We start from the raw sequence: 16,250 nt of genomic DNA, 5'->3' as shown, positions 1-16,250 counted from the left end.
TCTCAAGGGATGAAAGTTCACTTACGTGTTACAAAAGCATCCCAAACTGAAGTAGGCAGTTCACAATAATGGCCAATTAAGGCCAGCTCTCCCCCTCTTCTCTCCCAGCTGAAAACTGACACTGCTGAAGGTGAAAGCCATAGATTTTTTATTGCACCACACAATTAAAGTGGTGTAAAGCCACGACTGCTGCCTCCAACAGAACCAACTCTTTCAGCCCAGGCCTCTCACTTCCAAGCATCAAGAAAACAAACAAGACCAGAGACTTCCTCCAAACCACTTGGGTGCTCACAGTAGCAAGCTCTTTGGTGTCAGCCTCTTCTTCTCTGCTACTTTGCTGACTTCATAGCATCTTTTGAACTACAAGTGTGGGCCAAGGTAATAGTTGGAAATACTACAGTGAAGACGTATGTGTCTTCAGGTAGTTAAAAATCAGACTTCAGATATAATTAAACTTCAGTGCTTACCTTACAATTAATGTATCTCTCCTTCTTTAGGTAGCAAGGCTGCATCTGAACAACTGAAAAACACATAACATATGCTTGCTTAAAGGTTTTTCCATGTTAACAGACCTCCAGGATTTATTCTGCAAGTCTCTCAGTCCTGAAACTTGCATTCAGCTCTAGTTCTGTTGATGGTCTTCAGCAGCTTTTCCAAAACACACCTAAAGGCAGATTTCATTCTTACATGAGAAACAAGCTTTCCACGATGTTCTAAAAACACTCAAAAGCCACTTACCCACTCCATCCTTCTCCAGACCATCAACTTAGCTTGGAAACTTGTGTCAGCTAAGTCGCATCTAACCAGTCCTCAGGTCGTTCTCACTGCAGCCTCCAAGCTAACCTCAGTGCATTAAAAAAGGCCTTTCTTCTCTTTTCTATTTCCAAAGGTGCGTTCATCTCCAGCTTCCAGAGAGGTCTCCTTACAATCAGTTAACAGCTCAGCTGTGTTCCCTTAGGCCCTTAAAACAGCTGAAATCCGGGCAGGCAACCAAAAGCAGGAAAGAATGAGTCTAGATAAACCCCTCAGGTGATGAGCATTTCAAAAGGCTGTACCATGGGAATCAACTATTGCAAAGCCAACTCACGACTAGACACACAACACATGGTTTGGATGAGTTACTTTGAGCAGCAGAGGGTGATGAGAACTGTTTGGAATATCCAAGTTCTTCCCACTTTGACTGCCCCTGAACTCAGCTCAGGAACTAGAGTGTCAGAAGGTGAAGGGACTTCCCTGTGGTCACAGAGCATCTTCCCAGCATTAACACTTCGAGACACTCCAAACCTTTGGACAGTATCCGAGGAATTCCCACTGAGAGGGGACCGAGCAGGTATTCTTCCACACAATAGGACAAAGGAATCTCCAGTGTTTTTCACACTCAAGGTTTTGTACAGCTGGCCTAAAAGACGACACATCTGAAGTTCCAAAGGATCCCAAGAGCCCAGCTTTCAAAGATCAAGCGCTGGTGATATATCTGATTAAGCCTGCATCCATTTGCCAGTACAGTTTACCACACAATCAGCATTCACCATTAAATACATGGAAACAGGTAGTATCTAAGCAGCTAATATGTAAAAATAAAATAGTATAAATAAAGTATGTCTATATGTCCTTTGTTTCAGAATTAAATCAGCTATTGGCTATTTCCAGGGGTACCAGTATTAGTTCTTTCAGTGGCAGAGGAAGCTGAGTACTCTATTTGCCTTGCATCAGCTGCACTGCACTGACAGGCTGAAAATAAACTTCATTAGCTAAATACACGCCAAGCAAGATCCTTAGAGGTCTCATTACAGTTATCAACAATACTCACCAAAGGCATTTGTTTTCAGTTGTGTCATTAGAATCAATTAAGATCTATTCCAGTTTTACTCAAAAACAACATCAATTAGAATCATAGAATCCTTAAGAGTTGAAAGGGACCTTTTAAAGTCATCTAGTTCAACTCCCCTGCAACGAATAAGGACGTGCACAGCTACATCAGGTTGCCCAGAGCTTGATACAGCCTCACCTTAGAAGTCTCCAAGGACTGGGTATCCACCACCTCTCTATGCAACCTTTTCAAAGTGCCTCACCAATTCAGTAATATGTAGCATTTGCCTTGCTCAGACTAAGTACAACGTTTCATTTGGATCTAATATCCCCACTGCACCAACACTTAAGATTCCATAAGAGAACTAGAGATACTAGAATTCAACCTACTCCTCACCTGCTCATTTAAACCTGAATACCAACACGGAGATGATCAGTATCCATACAAGAGAACCAAGCGGCATTTACACTGAAGGGGAAAAAGCAAATTAAAAAAGAAGTATTGAGGAAGTACAGAACTGTGTTATGCAAGCAGCTTTGTATCTATTCCCCCATGCTCAAGAGAAGGCAGTTTTCAAAAGGACTGGAAACAAGCAGAACAGCTTGCTGCTGTGGCAGTGGGCACAAATAAGGGCAAGCAAGATGAAAGCTCTGGACTAGCTTAGATGGCAAAGGTGATGACACAGAACAGCGTGGCTAGAAGCATAGAACTCCAGGCAAGAAATGGGTTAAGTGCACACCCAAAACTAAAAATCACCTTTAGTTCTGCAGCAGACCAGACACCACCTCAAAACAATGACCTTGATAAAACTGGACAGATCACAAGAATCCAACTACTACATTTAAGTCACGGATTACCAGCATCCACAAAAAACACCAACAAAATTGTGCGATATATACACAAAGAAGGGAAAAGCTGCACTTAGTTCAAGTGCTTACCCCTTTGTACATGACACCTCAAGGCCAGTATTTTCATTCCCACATAAACATCAAGTTGCTCTAGGCACCTGTCTAGACAAAGCACTACATTTATCTTTAACTAGCCCTGTTCAAATTAGGCCAATCAGAATCCATTGAAAAACAAGCCAAACCAGAACCGCACTCAGAAGACAATTGAAAACAAGGTACACGAGGTCAGTGTAAACATGTTCTTTAATATCACTGAAGATAAGTTTGCATCATATTTAGCATTCCAAGTCTTAGGTTACTTCCAAATAAATAATCATTTTGACTAAATGTTTACATATAAAGGGAGCTCTCAAAGCAGCAGTGCACAGTTTAGAATTCCTCCCTGCTAACACATCCCCCAACAAGAGAATGTACAGTAGGTAGTGCACACTGGAAAAACAATAATAACAGAGCACACCTGACATCAACAAACCACTGAATATGATGGTGATAAAGGGGGATTAGAAGTGAGCGATGGCATGCACTGCCCTTTCAAGCACCACTATTCTCCAAGTCTTTACCATCCTAAGAATGGTAAAAAGCCTGGGAATGCAACTCATCTTTTTGTTTCTAAAATCCACTCTCAGCTTAAGTAGTGCTCTGGTATAGGAAATTTAATCCTCAGACTGACATTGCAGCACAAAATTCGCCTTCTCCTGACTGGCCAATTCACTCGAGGAAACTGATCTGATTTCGGTAGCCCATTTCTAAGGTCCTTTCCAATAACTGCAGAAGTAATTCAGAAAAGAAGCTTAAAGGTGGGTGGAGAGCTGTTTGTAGCAGATCCAGGTTCAATGTACTGGAAAGATCCACGCCATGACAGACTTTGAGAAGGTATATGGTTTCCAAGCAAAATACCTAGCGTCCTATGTGTACTGAGGAATAAAACCTCCAAAAGTAAAACATTTATTCCTCAAAGCGAATCTTTGCCTTTCCTTAGAGGCCTCCAATCATTCTGCCATAAAAATATGCCCAACATGACATTGCAATCAAACCAAAAAAGAAGATTTCAATTAAACTACAGAGACCACCACGGAAAAAAAAGATCAACTATAAGAAAAAACATCCAAGACTTCCAAAAGTGTTCCTGTAAGTTGCTTTGTTACTGTTCCATCAAAACACTCTCTACAGATGCAGGTAGAGCAGCCTGTCACTTTGTACTTTAGATAAATGTGCAACTGACCTGCACCAAGCACTGCAGTGCTCACCACAGAAGCATGTAACCAAGTAACATTAACCCCCTAATACCATTAATTTGCCTCATTACTCAACCTTTTCTTCTCCACTTTTGATATACCTGAACAAAGTTCTGCATCTCTTGGCTACAAGTCAGTAAAAAGAACCTTACTGTGTAATACTGCTGTGTGCCTACTGAAGAAGTATTACAGAAGTTAAAGGATTGTTTCAATTGCTAGCTTGGCTTTGGCAAAACAAACTAGGATAACATACACTGTATATTTTACACATTCGAAAGGGGATGCTGCAACATTTAACAAATACAAAATAAGTCTTAGATTCCTAGAACTGTCAGTACACAGGATTCCCAAGTTGCTCTAGACAGAGAGGCAGGTTCATCAATTCTCAAGGAAAGCGACGTAGTCGGTCAATCTGGCCAACTGCTGTTCATTTGGAATCGGTGGAACTGGAGCGGGTTCTAGAAAAACAAAACAAACACTACATCAATGAAATGAAGAATGCAAATCAACCATCCATCACAGCAGCAAGGAAAGCTTAAACTTGAGACACTAACAGGGCACATACCTAAGTTCGCTCTCTTAACTACACAGCTTTAGCTGACAGACTACTTTTCTGTCATCTGCAACACCAAGTTGTCCAAGAGCTACTAATAGCAAAGGTACTTGTAACAAGTTCCAGTTTTCAGCATGCTTCCATGTTGTATATATTGGAATCTGTCAATAATGAGGATTGACAGCATCTCCACTTGAGAAAAAAAAAGATTCCCAGAGCTCTTCAGCTGCTCCTTTCCTTACAAGTTTTCATACTGAACATAATGAATCTAATGGGTTATCATGCTAACAAAAAGCACTGCACAGGTTGTGGAAAAGGGCAGTGCATGTACAGCTACTTGTATAAATGCTAGCTTAGTACAGTAAGGATAGACTGGAAGACAAGTGATTAAAACCCACATTTTGGACACTTCTGGCAAATGTTTTGGGCACTGCTTAAGATGTAGATTCATATGTAAGAGGAAGAGAAGACAAACATGTAAGTAGCCCAATTATGTTTGTAAGGAACAGACATAATTCTCTAGGATTCAAGTTATATTTTGTAGTGCTGATGAAACTCTTTATATTAATCATGCATGTCACCAACACGTGCAAGTAGGAAACATGAAATACCTGATGAAGGAATAAATCTGTTAAAGGAAGCTTCCAGTGCACCTATGGAAAAATACAACAGAAGTTAGCCCGCTGCACTAATTTTAAACAGTCGCACACATCAAGCCAAAACTGCATTAAAAAGGGTAATTAAAACTAGGCCTATTCAGGATAACGTTTTACTTTAGAATTAAAATGCACAATACTCAACGTCCAGTGAATAACATGCAACTTCAAAACAGACTGCCTCTTTTTGTCCCATTTGTAGGAAAAAAAGCCCTTTTTGATCATAGGCAAAAGCTCAGGACTTTGGCTGGTTATGTCTGCCCAGAGAAAACAATTCTAGCACCTCGTCTGACACGAGTTTAATAAGATGTTCTGCGCTCTGAACACCTAAGAACCCTGCCCATATAAAAGATTCTTTCCTCTTCCTGCTCTTAGATGTTAGCTACGCGACAATTTGGCTCCTATTTCCAGAGCTGTACCATACAGCTTAAGAGAATATATATCTGCCTTCACAGCTTAACGCTTGTTGTTGTTTCAGACAGAAAACAGTCCTAGATACCACCTTAGAAAAGATGTGTTTTTGCAGAAACGTTGATCCTGTTACTAACAGCACAATAGTTGAAAACCAAAGGAAATAATACCAACAACTTCAGGTCCTCAGACCAAAGATCTACTAAATTCCTGCCTGAAGTTCAACTTCTCCCAACAAAAGTTCTCAGGTTTGAAAATGGTTTATTTTTCCTCACTGTTATTAAATTGAGACGTGTTGTTTGAGGTCATCCAACATCCACTGAACCAGAGCCAACAGCAGAGGAGGAGAAGGAGAAACCGTAGCATATCCTGTCTGCTTTACATGTTAATTTGAGGATTTGGTTTAACTCAGACTGCTGGTAACCTTAAACTAAACTCACTAATTTGTACATCCTACACTTTACAAACATTCCATGTTTCCCAGCTGCTTAAGTCCATATAAAATACATAGAAGAATATTATGAAAAATTTATATTGAAAACTAGCATCTGATTATTAAAAAACGTTAAATTCAATGTCTCATGAAATAACAGCCCCACCTACCTGGCTTCTTAGGCATTACCATACGGGTGGTGAAGTCAGCTTGCCAGCCCTGTTCTAATACACCTGAAAAGACATGTTTTTATATCCGTAAGAACAAACCATATATAACTACCAGAACCAAAACAGATGCACACTGAGACCAACATAAAAGCATCTCAGTGCCCTGCTACAAACCCAGGACACTTCTTATGGGCATTCAGATGTTTAGTTCAACAAACAAGCTCTTGAAATTACAGCACGTGAGCCTTCTCATCTTTCACTTTATGTTCACTGGTGAATTGCTTTGACACACCACACACAGAAGAGGAAAACACCAATGGTAAAGCGTTTATCCCAAACTACTATTTGCTAAGCAATTTACCACTATTTACTGCCTCTCCAATTTTATTTATCATAATTTCTGCATTTGTACAAGCTTCTATTTACCACCACCTATAGTTCTGACCATCTGCAGAAATCTCAGAGATACAAAGTACCTTTCACAGCTTCTTCTACAGGAAGCCCAACGAAGGCTGCAAAATCATCTGCAACTATTGAGGTATACGCCTGAGAAACCAGTCCAAATGCTCGCCTCCTAGTTGCATCTAGAAAGAGAGAAATGCTGTAAATAGACAGTACGCTCAACTCCATAGCTGGGAAATCTGAGATAACATTTTCAATTCAAACAGCACAAAACCACTAAAACCTCAACATTCTCCCAACAATTTATTCAAGTCTCAAGGGTCACCGAGACAACAGCTGGTTTGTGCCATGAGAAAACACCTCAGGGACAGCATTTCATCTCCAGATGCAGTTTGGGTGCTACTATTCACAGGCAAACTGCAGTGTGGGATGCTCAGCTTTAGGCAGCATTCACCATTAGAAGTAAAACTTGCCTCAAATTGTTCAGAATTAGACAACCACGAACAAATCATTAAAAAATAGCAATTAGTAACAAGTATTCATGCTTTTTCTACCCCCCACACCAGGTCTGCTTTGATAGCAAAGCATCTGCAAAGCAGTTGTTCCCAAAACCACAGAAAATTTGATATTGCAAAACACTCCAGAAGCTTCTTAACGGCCTGGAGTGCCCTCTAGTAGCAAGTCTGGTCATCTGCAGGTTAATATTGCACAGGCTGTATGTGCTAAACCATTTGTTTAAAGTCATATTTAAAAGCAACTTTTTACAAGCTTATGAAACGCCAAACCAAACCGCCAGCATTCTTGGTTAAATGAGTTTGAGCAAGTTGTGTATCTACTAGTCCATTGTGCTACCACAGAATAAAACAAATGGTATTTGAAATTCCAAGAAGAATGTAAACTCTTGGAAAGGGCTGACAATAGCAGGACTAGGGGAAATGGTTTTAAGTTAAAAGAGGGAAGATTTAGGTTGGATGTTAGGGGGAAGTTCTTTAGTAGGAGAGTGGTTAGGCCCTGGAACAGGCTGCCCAGGGAGGTTGTGGATGCCCCGTCCTTGGAGGTGTTCAAGACCAGGTTGGACGGGGCCCTGGGCAACCTGATCTAGTAAAGGTGTATGTTTGGTGGCCCTGCCAGGCAGGGGGGTTGGAACTACATGATCCTTGAGGTCCCTTCCAACCCGGGTCATTCTGTGATTCTGTGATCCACAGATAACTTCAGGTTACATGCTACCTGCAGGAATTCAGTTTGTACCTCTCAGTGCTTCCATGATTGGTTGAACAGTCTCAGACCACTGATGTGCACTGATCGTCGTATAGATTCCTGGGAAGTCTCTTTGCCAGATTCTTTGTCCTACTGACCAAACTGCACCAAGCTCAGCATTTGCCTGTCATGACAAAAACAGTTAATTTAGAGTTGTCTGTCCTCTACAAAGACCATTCCATACAAACTCATTCCTACTGCCTTCCTTTCCCTGCTGCAAGGAGATATACATAATGATGAAGAGAGGAGCACTGGGAATTCTTGTTTTAATAACTACCATTGCTGTTATCACTCCTGACCCATCCTTCTGCCAAAGATTATCACTCACATGAGCAAAGTCTGCTCACAGCAGTTGTATCAATTCAGGCTGGCAAAGCAGCTAAAGCCAAAGAGGATAGTTTGTACTCAGTCTGCTGACTGGAGCTGCCAAAGGACAAGCACAGCTTATTCCCTCCTCAAAGAGATGCCTCCTTCTTCAACATAGCCTTTACAGAGTGCAGGTGCTGTTTGCATAGTGAAAGCAATTTAGCTTGAAAGTCTTGAACATGGATCACGCTTAAAATGGTATCATGCTCACTGTTTTCCCACTACTGGTTTTAAGGGCTACTGTGTTGCATATTGCTCAACAGGTTGAGAATGAACACCATTCCACCAGAGTAACCAAACACCAGCCTGGGTAATAGACTAATATCTTTGATTTAAGTAGCTAAAGCCTCAAAATGCGTCTTGGATCCAAAGGCGGTGCAAAACAAAGCACCTTCAGAAAGTGAAATCTGAGGGTACAACTAACATCAAGTTATAACTCACTGCATAAAGTATTCTGCATCCTCACATGGAGGGCAACTGCAGCCCAGAATCAGATACTTAGAGCAGAGTCACTGCTTTCCTCCAGCTGACTACTCTTTAACTTGAGGCTTTATAATAAAACCTCTAGATTTAGAGAACTACGTCATGAGATTAATTGAGAAGGAAAAGAAGGAATAGATAGATTTGCAACTTGAAGATCTTTGGAAGGCCAGCATGCTGGTAATGTGTTCACAGCACAGAACCAAGCCCAAAGCTACTTAAATAGAAACCTCAAGAGAGGAAATAAGTCATTGTTTTCAAGCTTACATGGTTTAGTATCAAGTGGAATTTCATGGAGTACTTACAGATTTGATAGCAGGAGGGATTCTTTTCCAAAGGTACCGTGCGTTGTTCCTAAAGAAAGTTTAAAAGACTTGTCAGTGCCTTTCTTGAGCACACCCCCCACCAACCTTCATGTATTAATAAATTCACACACATACTAATGCACTGATGTATTATAAAACAAAAATAGAAACTTATAGAGCAAGAGCTAAAAATGAAGCACTGATAGTTAATTTGTTAATGGTACAAGTTCTGTTAATGGCACAATTCTACAGTATCATATCAAAATTAACTTGAATGAACCTACTACACAACCTCAACACGGGATGGAATTTGCCCTTGGAGAATCATAAGATGGCTTAGATTGCAAAGGGACCTTTCAGGTTCATCTAGTTCCAACCTGGAAAAGAAGGGCTCGTCCGGGATTTGAACCCGGGACCTCTCGCACCCTAAGCGAGAATCATACCCCTAGACCAACGAGCCGAGTGTCTTCATATCCCACAGCGCCACTGACTCTGCCTGGATGAATAAACACTATTTCAATAAAATTTTAAGTGGAAAGAATCCAAATCTTACTTTTAAACGTAGCCTGATGGATTGTTAAAGGACTACAGTTCTTTAACATGGAAGAGCCAACACAGGGGAACTCTTGGCAGCATTTACTTACACGCACCTTGTTAGTCACACGACTAGTTAGTAACCTAATAACTGCAGATCAATCTGCATCAGGCTAATAGTAACAGCTCCAGGACCTGAGGTTAAAGATTAACAAGAGCCACTTACATGTCGTTATGCAGCAGGTACAGAGCTAGGAGCTGGCCATAAACAAGGGGTGTAGCGATTCCTCCAGGGGCCTAAAGGACAAGCACAAATCCCTTTGTTAAGCATTATAAAGCAGCTCGGTGTGACGGCCATTACCACAGCGCTGTGAGGAACCCACACCGCAGCGCTCTCACTCTCCCGCAGCCCCGAGGCCCTTTGGGCCGGCACAAGCGGCCAGCTCCAACCCCAGCCCCTCCACAACCCCACAGCGGCCCCCAGCACCTCCAGCTCCTGAGTCTCGCACTGCTCCAGCAGCTTCCTGAAGCCGAACCCGCCCTCCGCCATCACCGCCACCGGCATCGTCCCGCCGACACAACTGCCCCCCTCAGGCGGCGGCCGCGCCTGCCGTCATTTCCGTCTCAGCCATGACGCACCTCCGCTCTCTGTAGCTCTCTAATGCTCTGGAGGACTTCGGGGAGGGAAGGGGAGGGCTGGGGGGTTGGCTTCTATCTCTTATTAACGTGGGTCTGGTTGCAAATGGGCTGGGTTCCACTATTATGCGTTGCTTATGGGATGATGTATAAAAGGGATTACACGTGGATTGGATACTGTGGTACAGCCCGTATATCTCTGTGTAGGATGTTATAGTCATACATATATCTCCATATCTACGCACATATATTTCTAGGAGATACATACATATATATATGTATATGCATATACATATAATATACATATATATGTAGAATATATAATATATATGTATATACATGTGATATATATATGTGTGTATAATATATAACATATATACATATATGTGTATATACATATATGCAAGAGATAGGGTGCATACATCCATTTAAAAACGGCAAAAATGGGATAGCAAAAATGGGGTATCTCTGTGTATGCACATCCTCTAAGCGTATCCTAGGTGTATATCTATTGATATATAGATATATTCGGGCAAAAATGGAGTGGTGAGAGCTATCCACAAGAGGGCACCAGCTGCAAGGGAAAGGCATAAAACACGGGGAGGTAGGAGGGTGGGTTTGTTGTTCTGCTCCAGTTTGCTCTAGTTCATCTCCTGGTCGCCTCCACGTGTCCCGCTGTCCCCAGCATGACAGAATCTTGTTCTGGTTTGAGACAGCCAGGCACCCTTATATATATATATATAATAATAATTATATATATATATAATATATATATATATTATTTTTTACAGTCTTTCATTAAGCTTTTGGGACGAGGGAGAAGCTGCTGCTTTCCAGTGCTGTTAGCTGAGCTTCCCAAACCACCAGAACCACAGATTCCATGCAAGCAATATAGCTAGAAGTACCCCTTTCCTCTCCCTTTCTTGCCCCCAACCTCCCCCCACCCCTCTTTCTCTCTGTTTGCTTTTCACCCTCCTCTTTACCACCTCTCCCATATCTCACAGCCATGCTGGGAGAGATGAGAGCTTCCACCCAGTGAAGAACAGCCTCTGGAAGTGAAATATTCCATGGAATTCCAGCCACTCCTCACACTCCTTGCCCTCTGGAGAGCACATCATACATCCCTATATCTCATCTTCATCTCAGCTCCAGCAGGATTCATCTATAAATCCCAGCTCCTACAGGCTGTCCCCTCCCATGTCAACTGATGGCCTTGTGGGCGCCATCTTGTATCTCCAGTGACTGAATGGGTCAGTTCAGTGGTCATTCACAGGGTTCACAGGGTCATCTGCTGTTTTGGGGAGCTTCTCTTTGATTTAAGCACTAAAAATGTGGCCCCTGGCAAATCTGGACAGATTAAATTAATGGGAGATCTCTTTGGCTTGAAAGGATTGTGGTTCTGCCTTTGGCACGTGGGATTGGAAAGCACTTTAAGACTTGGCTGCCAGCTGTTGTAGAAGTATAAAGTATATTTAATGTGATTTTTATTCAGCTCCTTATGGCGATGATGGCACGGAAATCTCAGAAACTCATTTACGCCCACTATGAATCTTAATGCAGTGGTGGAAATGGGTTCGAGTTCTGCAGTATTGAGCGTCCAAAGGAACTATAGGTTGCTTTCAAAGGAGACTCAGGCCATTTCCAAGAGCAATTGCTGGGGGTGTCGTGGCAGCTCTATTTTTCCCCTGCCGCTTTCGTGCACTGTCTGGGATCTGAAGGCACACTCTGCAATGCTGATGACTAAAGGTTTCCCTTTCTCATCTTGTTCAAAAGCTTTTCAGGGGAACAAAAGAATGCTGATGGGAAAAATAAGATGTAACACAGCGATATGGAACAATAGGGAAGTTAATTTAACGTGAAAGTTAAAGAAAACGGTGGTAAAGGGTCAAGTTGAACTTCTCCACACCCTTCCCCATCTCCTCAGTACCCTGATTTATATTAGCTATGTCTGACCCGAGCGAGGGCCGTGCCTAAATACATTATTTCCTTCCACGACATCAAAGCCTGCTTGACGCTACCCACTGCCATCAAGGGGGACAAACACCTTGTTTTTATGGGCTGTGTGAGGTGGAGAGGAAGCAGCAAGTGGCTGATGTGCCCAGAGGAGGCCATTTCCTACACCCAGCCCTTTTCCGAGCGCTTACAGCCTGCAACCACTTTCCCCTCTTGTAACACTGCAGCCAACCCAAACAGCTCAGGTCTACCTTGGGAATGCCCTGACACAAAGATGCAGCGTCCTCTGGCATTGGGGCAGAGCATCCTAGGATATCCCCAAGACTGGGAACACTGCTAAGACATTCTTTTTTCCCATTCATTAATTTCCTTTCTCCCCCCAAAAACCCAAAGTTGTTTCATTTTCATAGAGCACTGTGAATTTAAGGTGCTGCTCTGCATCACATGGCGCTTTAACAACAGGTGTTTGCAGCAATGTGCAGGCATGGCATTATAATCAAAGGAACGTGTCTAAACCAGAGATACTGGAGAGCTGGGAGGGGGGACAAAAAAGGGACCCCACCCTCTGCTTCCCACTATTCTCAAGTATGGGCAAGGAAAAAGTGGAGCAATTGCTTCTGCCAGCAGCTCTGCAGGCACAGGCTGCCCTTTCTTAACCTGCAAAGGGAAAAGGAGACCCTGTGTGTATTTAACCTAAACTTTGTTTTTATGACTCTCGAGGCATGTCTATGCATTTTCCTGTTTTTGCTTTGTTCCAAGGGATCCTCAGCCAAGTTTCTGTCCCCTTCCAAATAACCCTGGCTCCTGGGCCAGCAATTCTTGCTCTCCATGTACTTCAGTCCTCTACAGTGAAGGCATTTGGTATCTTTGAACAACATAAAATCTCTTCACCATCCACCACTCAACTCGCTTGCTTAGAAATCCCCCAGATTTCAAGGAAAGGAGAAGAGGAAATCCCTGGTCCAGCAGAGGGGGTTTGAGAGGATGGACAGGAGGATCAGCAGTGCAAAAGGGGGAGATTGGGGGGGATGCAGGGGGATCCCTTGCCCAGCATGAACATTTGAGTGTTGGAGTAGGGCACGTGAGGGGCAAACCATCCCTGTGTAGGAGCCCCCTGGCGGTACCTATCATACCCCTGTCAGCAGAATGGGATGCATGGGGCACCCCAAGTGTTGCTGCTGGCACTTGGAGCTTGGGGGGCTCCTCAGTGCCTCCCTTGACAATCTGGCTTGTGCTTGGGCAGCCTCTAGACAGCTCAGACTCTGCCTAAAGCAACCTCAGACCATCATCCATGTGAGGCGAGATGAGCATCCTGTACCAGCAAGGGAGATGCTCTGGTATGAACCTCCCTGCCATGTTCAGCATCCCACATGCCAACAGGAGCATGATGCATTGCCATGCCTCCCAGGTCATGCTTTTAAAACTATTAATCTCCTGTTAAAAACACCTGTTCCTCCTATGAACCCAGTGGGATGGCAGGAGAGCATTTTGGAGAGGGTAATAAAAGAGGCAATTAGAAAAGCAGGCTTTGATCTGAGGGAGGTAAGGAGTTCAGGCAGCTGTGCCGAAACCTCTCACACAGTCACTTCTCCTTCAGCAGCATCCTAACAAAGAGGATCTTGTGTCCACAATGCCTTGTTACAGCCCCTTCCCAAGCCCCAGCCACCTGTCCATGATGTTCAAGGTTCCTCGCCCATAACATCCAACAGAATCAGATTTCACGGCCCTGACGCTTGCGTCAAGCTCCCGGGCTTTCCTCTCTGTGACCTAAAGCCTGTGCTGCAATGGCCTCTTTGTGTGAGTGGCTCAGGCTGCCAACAGCTGGTTCACATCCAGATGTGGCCCCACGTACGGGGCCGAGGATTTGCTCATGGTGTGGGGACCCTCCAGAGCATCCCTTCAGACGTGCCTATCTGGGCCTACAAGTCAAAATGTGATGCTCATTTGCTCTTTGGATTCTGAGGATCAGCTCAGAGCTGTATCTTGTTGGCAGGACCCACCAGCCAGAAGTGGCACCATGACTCCCAGAAGCTGTGGACATCATTGTATCTAGCCCTGGGGACCTGCAGGCATTGAAGTAACACAAGTGCAATGCTGACACAATCCTGCAGCTTGCTGTCTGCTTTCAGTGTCAGCATTTCTCCCTTCTGAGTATTTGCACCATATTCACTTGAAAAGCTCACCAGATGAGGGGCCAACGAAGCAGGATTCCAACCACAGTCAGCAAATGCCTTGTGCTGCATTTGGTGGGTGCTTCTCCACCTTGCTAATGCAACTGCAGCGTGCTCAGTCTAGAAGCAGACCCTCTGGTCAGCTAGCACAGAGGCCTTAATCTTGTGTTTAAAAGTGGTTAACCTCTGTGGTTTTAAACAGGCCAGCCCTTCTCACTGGGTTTGGTGCATGCCCATAGCAAGGGGACACACTCAGGTCATTACAACCAGAGGTGCAAACACAGGAGCTCAAACCTGAACTGCACCACACCAGAAGTCCAAACAGGACTTGAGCTGACCTTGCCTTCCAACTGGGCCACCTTGAGGCCCATGTGTCACACAGACACCTCTCATCCTTGCATTAAGCCTTCCTGTCACAGCACAGGAAGGTTTAATCTCAGCAAGACACCTGCAACATTTGAAGCTGGAATAGCAGAAGCACTGAGGACTACATTGTATGGGGAGCTCTCACCTTGGCAGGAGCACAAAAAGCAAACCAACAGGTCCTTTCCATCCTGAATTTCCCTGAGTCTTTGCAGGCAGGACTGCGGGGGAAGCACCTCTTGAAACAAGGACAGGAAAAATAAGCTTTCCTGGTCATTTGCCACATACTTTCCATAAATGCTGGAACGAGGCGGGTCTGAAAAGGAAGTGAGATGGATACAAAGCAAGCGGAAAAAAGCTTGGTGACAGAAATCTAACTCCACCAGACATGCCACACAATAAATGTTTCACAGCGCAGCCTTTTGGTCCAAGTCTCTGTGACAGAGAGGTCCTGTCCTACCTCTCCATCCACCACTTCCTTTGCCAGGATGAGAGGATGTCCCCAGCGCTCCCCTCCCATCCCACACAGGACATCTTCCTTGCTCCCCAGGAAACAACAGGTAAAAGCAAGAGTCCTGCAGAGCCTCTTCCTGCATTATTTTTTGCCAAAAGTGTGCCTGGGACCTCTTGACATGAAACAGAGTTTGCTTCTCCTGGCTGAAGTTTTTTGTTAGAGAGGTTTGGGTTTTATGCTTTTTAAGCTTCATACATTCCTATATTTTGTATCTTGGTGGTTTCATGTGAAATGAAGCTTTCTAAGAAAAGAAAATACAGAGTTCAAATGGAGAAGGCAATACTGAAGAGCAGATAGGTGTGCACAGGTTGGATGGTAATGCTATGCAGCAGGGGTTGGGCATCAGATGCTGGAGACGTGGCAAAGATGCTCCCACAGCATTCAGGTAGAGACTAAACATCATGGTCAGAAAAGGAGCATGAGGCAAAAAGGGATTAGAAAGAGATAACATATAGGTCTATGTAAGGGTGGGTTTCCATTTCTAGGCACCAGTGCTGTGGGACACCAAAAAGGAGCATCTTGTAGTGAATAGGCGTGGGGCAGAGAGATGCAGCCACCGTAATCATGTTGCAAGTTTGCCTCTGTGTTGGGAAGAGTAAAGCTGGGCATAGCCAGCTGGAAAGGAGCCTTGAAGTGCTGAGTACAGACTTACCAGGCAATTAGCATCGCCATTGTCCACACTGGTTTATTCCTCTCACTGTGGGTTTTGTGACTTCTTAATCATGTCTTGATTGGCCTGATGGGTCTGCAGGATTTGGGGAGTGCTGACATGGGGTCTGTGCTCTGCTGGAAAGGACTGGTTTGACATAATTAATGGGAGAGTGGTGTGGGGAGATGGGCTTCTAGCATGGGCTGGGACTTTAAATCTAAAAGGAGCGTAGTAATCAATAAAGGAAAATTGGTTAAAAGGAGCAACATCATACAGCATTAAAACAATTCCCAGGCTAAACAAAGAGACATACATACTCCATAAACAAGGAATTGTGTGAGTTTATGATCACAACAGCAGCAAGAGTGAAACTCATAACATCAGTGTCTGATCAGTTTTACCCTAATGGGTTCCAGACTGACAATAAATGAGATCCCTAAATTC

At 43.7% G+C, this 16,250-nt stretch overlaps 1 protein-coding gene and 1 non-coding gene across 3 annotated transcripts; both read right to left on the bottom strand.

Annotated features, from left to right (window-relative positions):
• Positions 1-2,943: 2,943 nt before the first annotated feature.
• COPS8 (COP9 signalosome subunit 8) lies at positions 2,944-14,848 on the bottom strand. 2 transcript variants are annotated; one of them, XM_032445795.1, is made up of 8 exons: positions 14,792-14,848; positions 9,747-9,817; positions 8,987-9,035; positions 7,827-7,959; positions 6,653-6,760; positions 6,177-6,239; positions 5,118-5,159; positions 2,944-4,411 (listed from the first exon to the last, which is right to left on the bottom strand). In XM_032445795.1, exons 1-8 carry the CDS (start codon positions 14,831-14,833, stop codon positions 4,332-4,334), a joined length of 588 nt encoding a protein of 195 aa, XP_032301686.1. In that variant the 5' UTR covers positions 14,834-14,848; the 3' UTR covers positions 2,944-4,331. The 2 variants fall into 2 exon arrangements, with proteins under 2 accessions (XP_032301686.1, XP_015723310.1); XM_015867824.1 differs by lacking the exon at positions 14,792-14,848 and adding an exon at positions 10,008-10,145.
• TRNAP-AGG lies at positions 9,375-9,446 on the bottom strand. The gene has a single exon. It is a non-coding gene; the product is annotated as a tRNA-Pro (tRNA).
• Positions 14,849-16,250: the final 1,402 nt, after the last annotated feature.

This window comes from Coturnix japonica, chromosome 7 (genome assembly GCF_001577835.2).
Source record: "Coturnix japonica isolate 7356 chromosome 7, Coturnix japonica 2.1, whole genome shotgun sequence".
NCBI lineage: Eukaryota > Metazoa > Chordata > Aves > Galliformes > Phasianidae > Coturnix > Coturnix japonica.
The sequence above is the reverse complement of the archived record's forward strand: the minus strand, read 5'-3'. Positions and strand labels throughout refer to the sequence as shown.

What these genes read in the sequence shown, in the direction of transcription:
- COPS8 (XM_015867824.1), bottom strand. Translation starts at nt 10,085, where the DNA reads ATGCCGGTGGCGGTGATGGCGGAGGGCGGGTTCGGCTTCAGGAAGCTG. An exon ending in AATCATGGAAGCACTGAGAG is followed by an intron (nt 6,761 to 7,826) that starts GTACAAACTGAA and finishes CTCTCTTTCTAG; the next exon opens with ATGCAACTAGGAGGCGAGCA. An exon ending in CAGATTTATTCCTTCATCAG is followed by an intron (nt 4,412 to 5,117) that starts GTATTTCATGTT and finishes TTGTTTTTCTAG; the next exon opens with AACCCGCTCCAGTTCCACCG.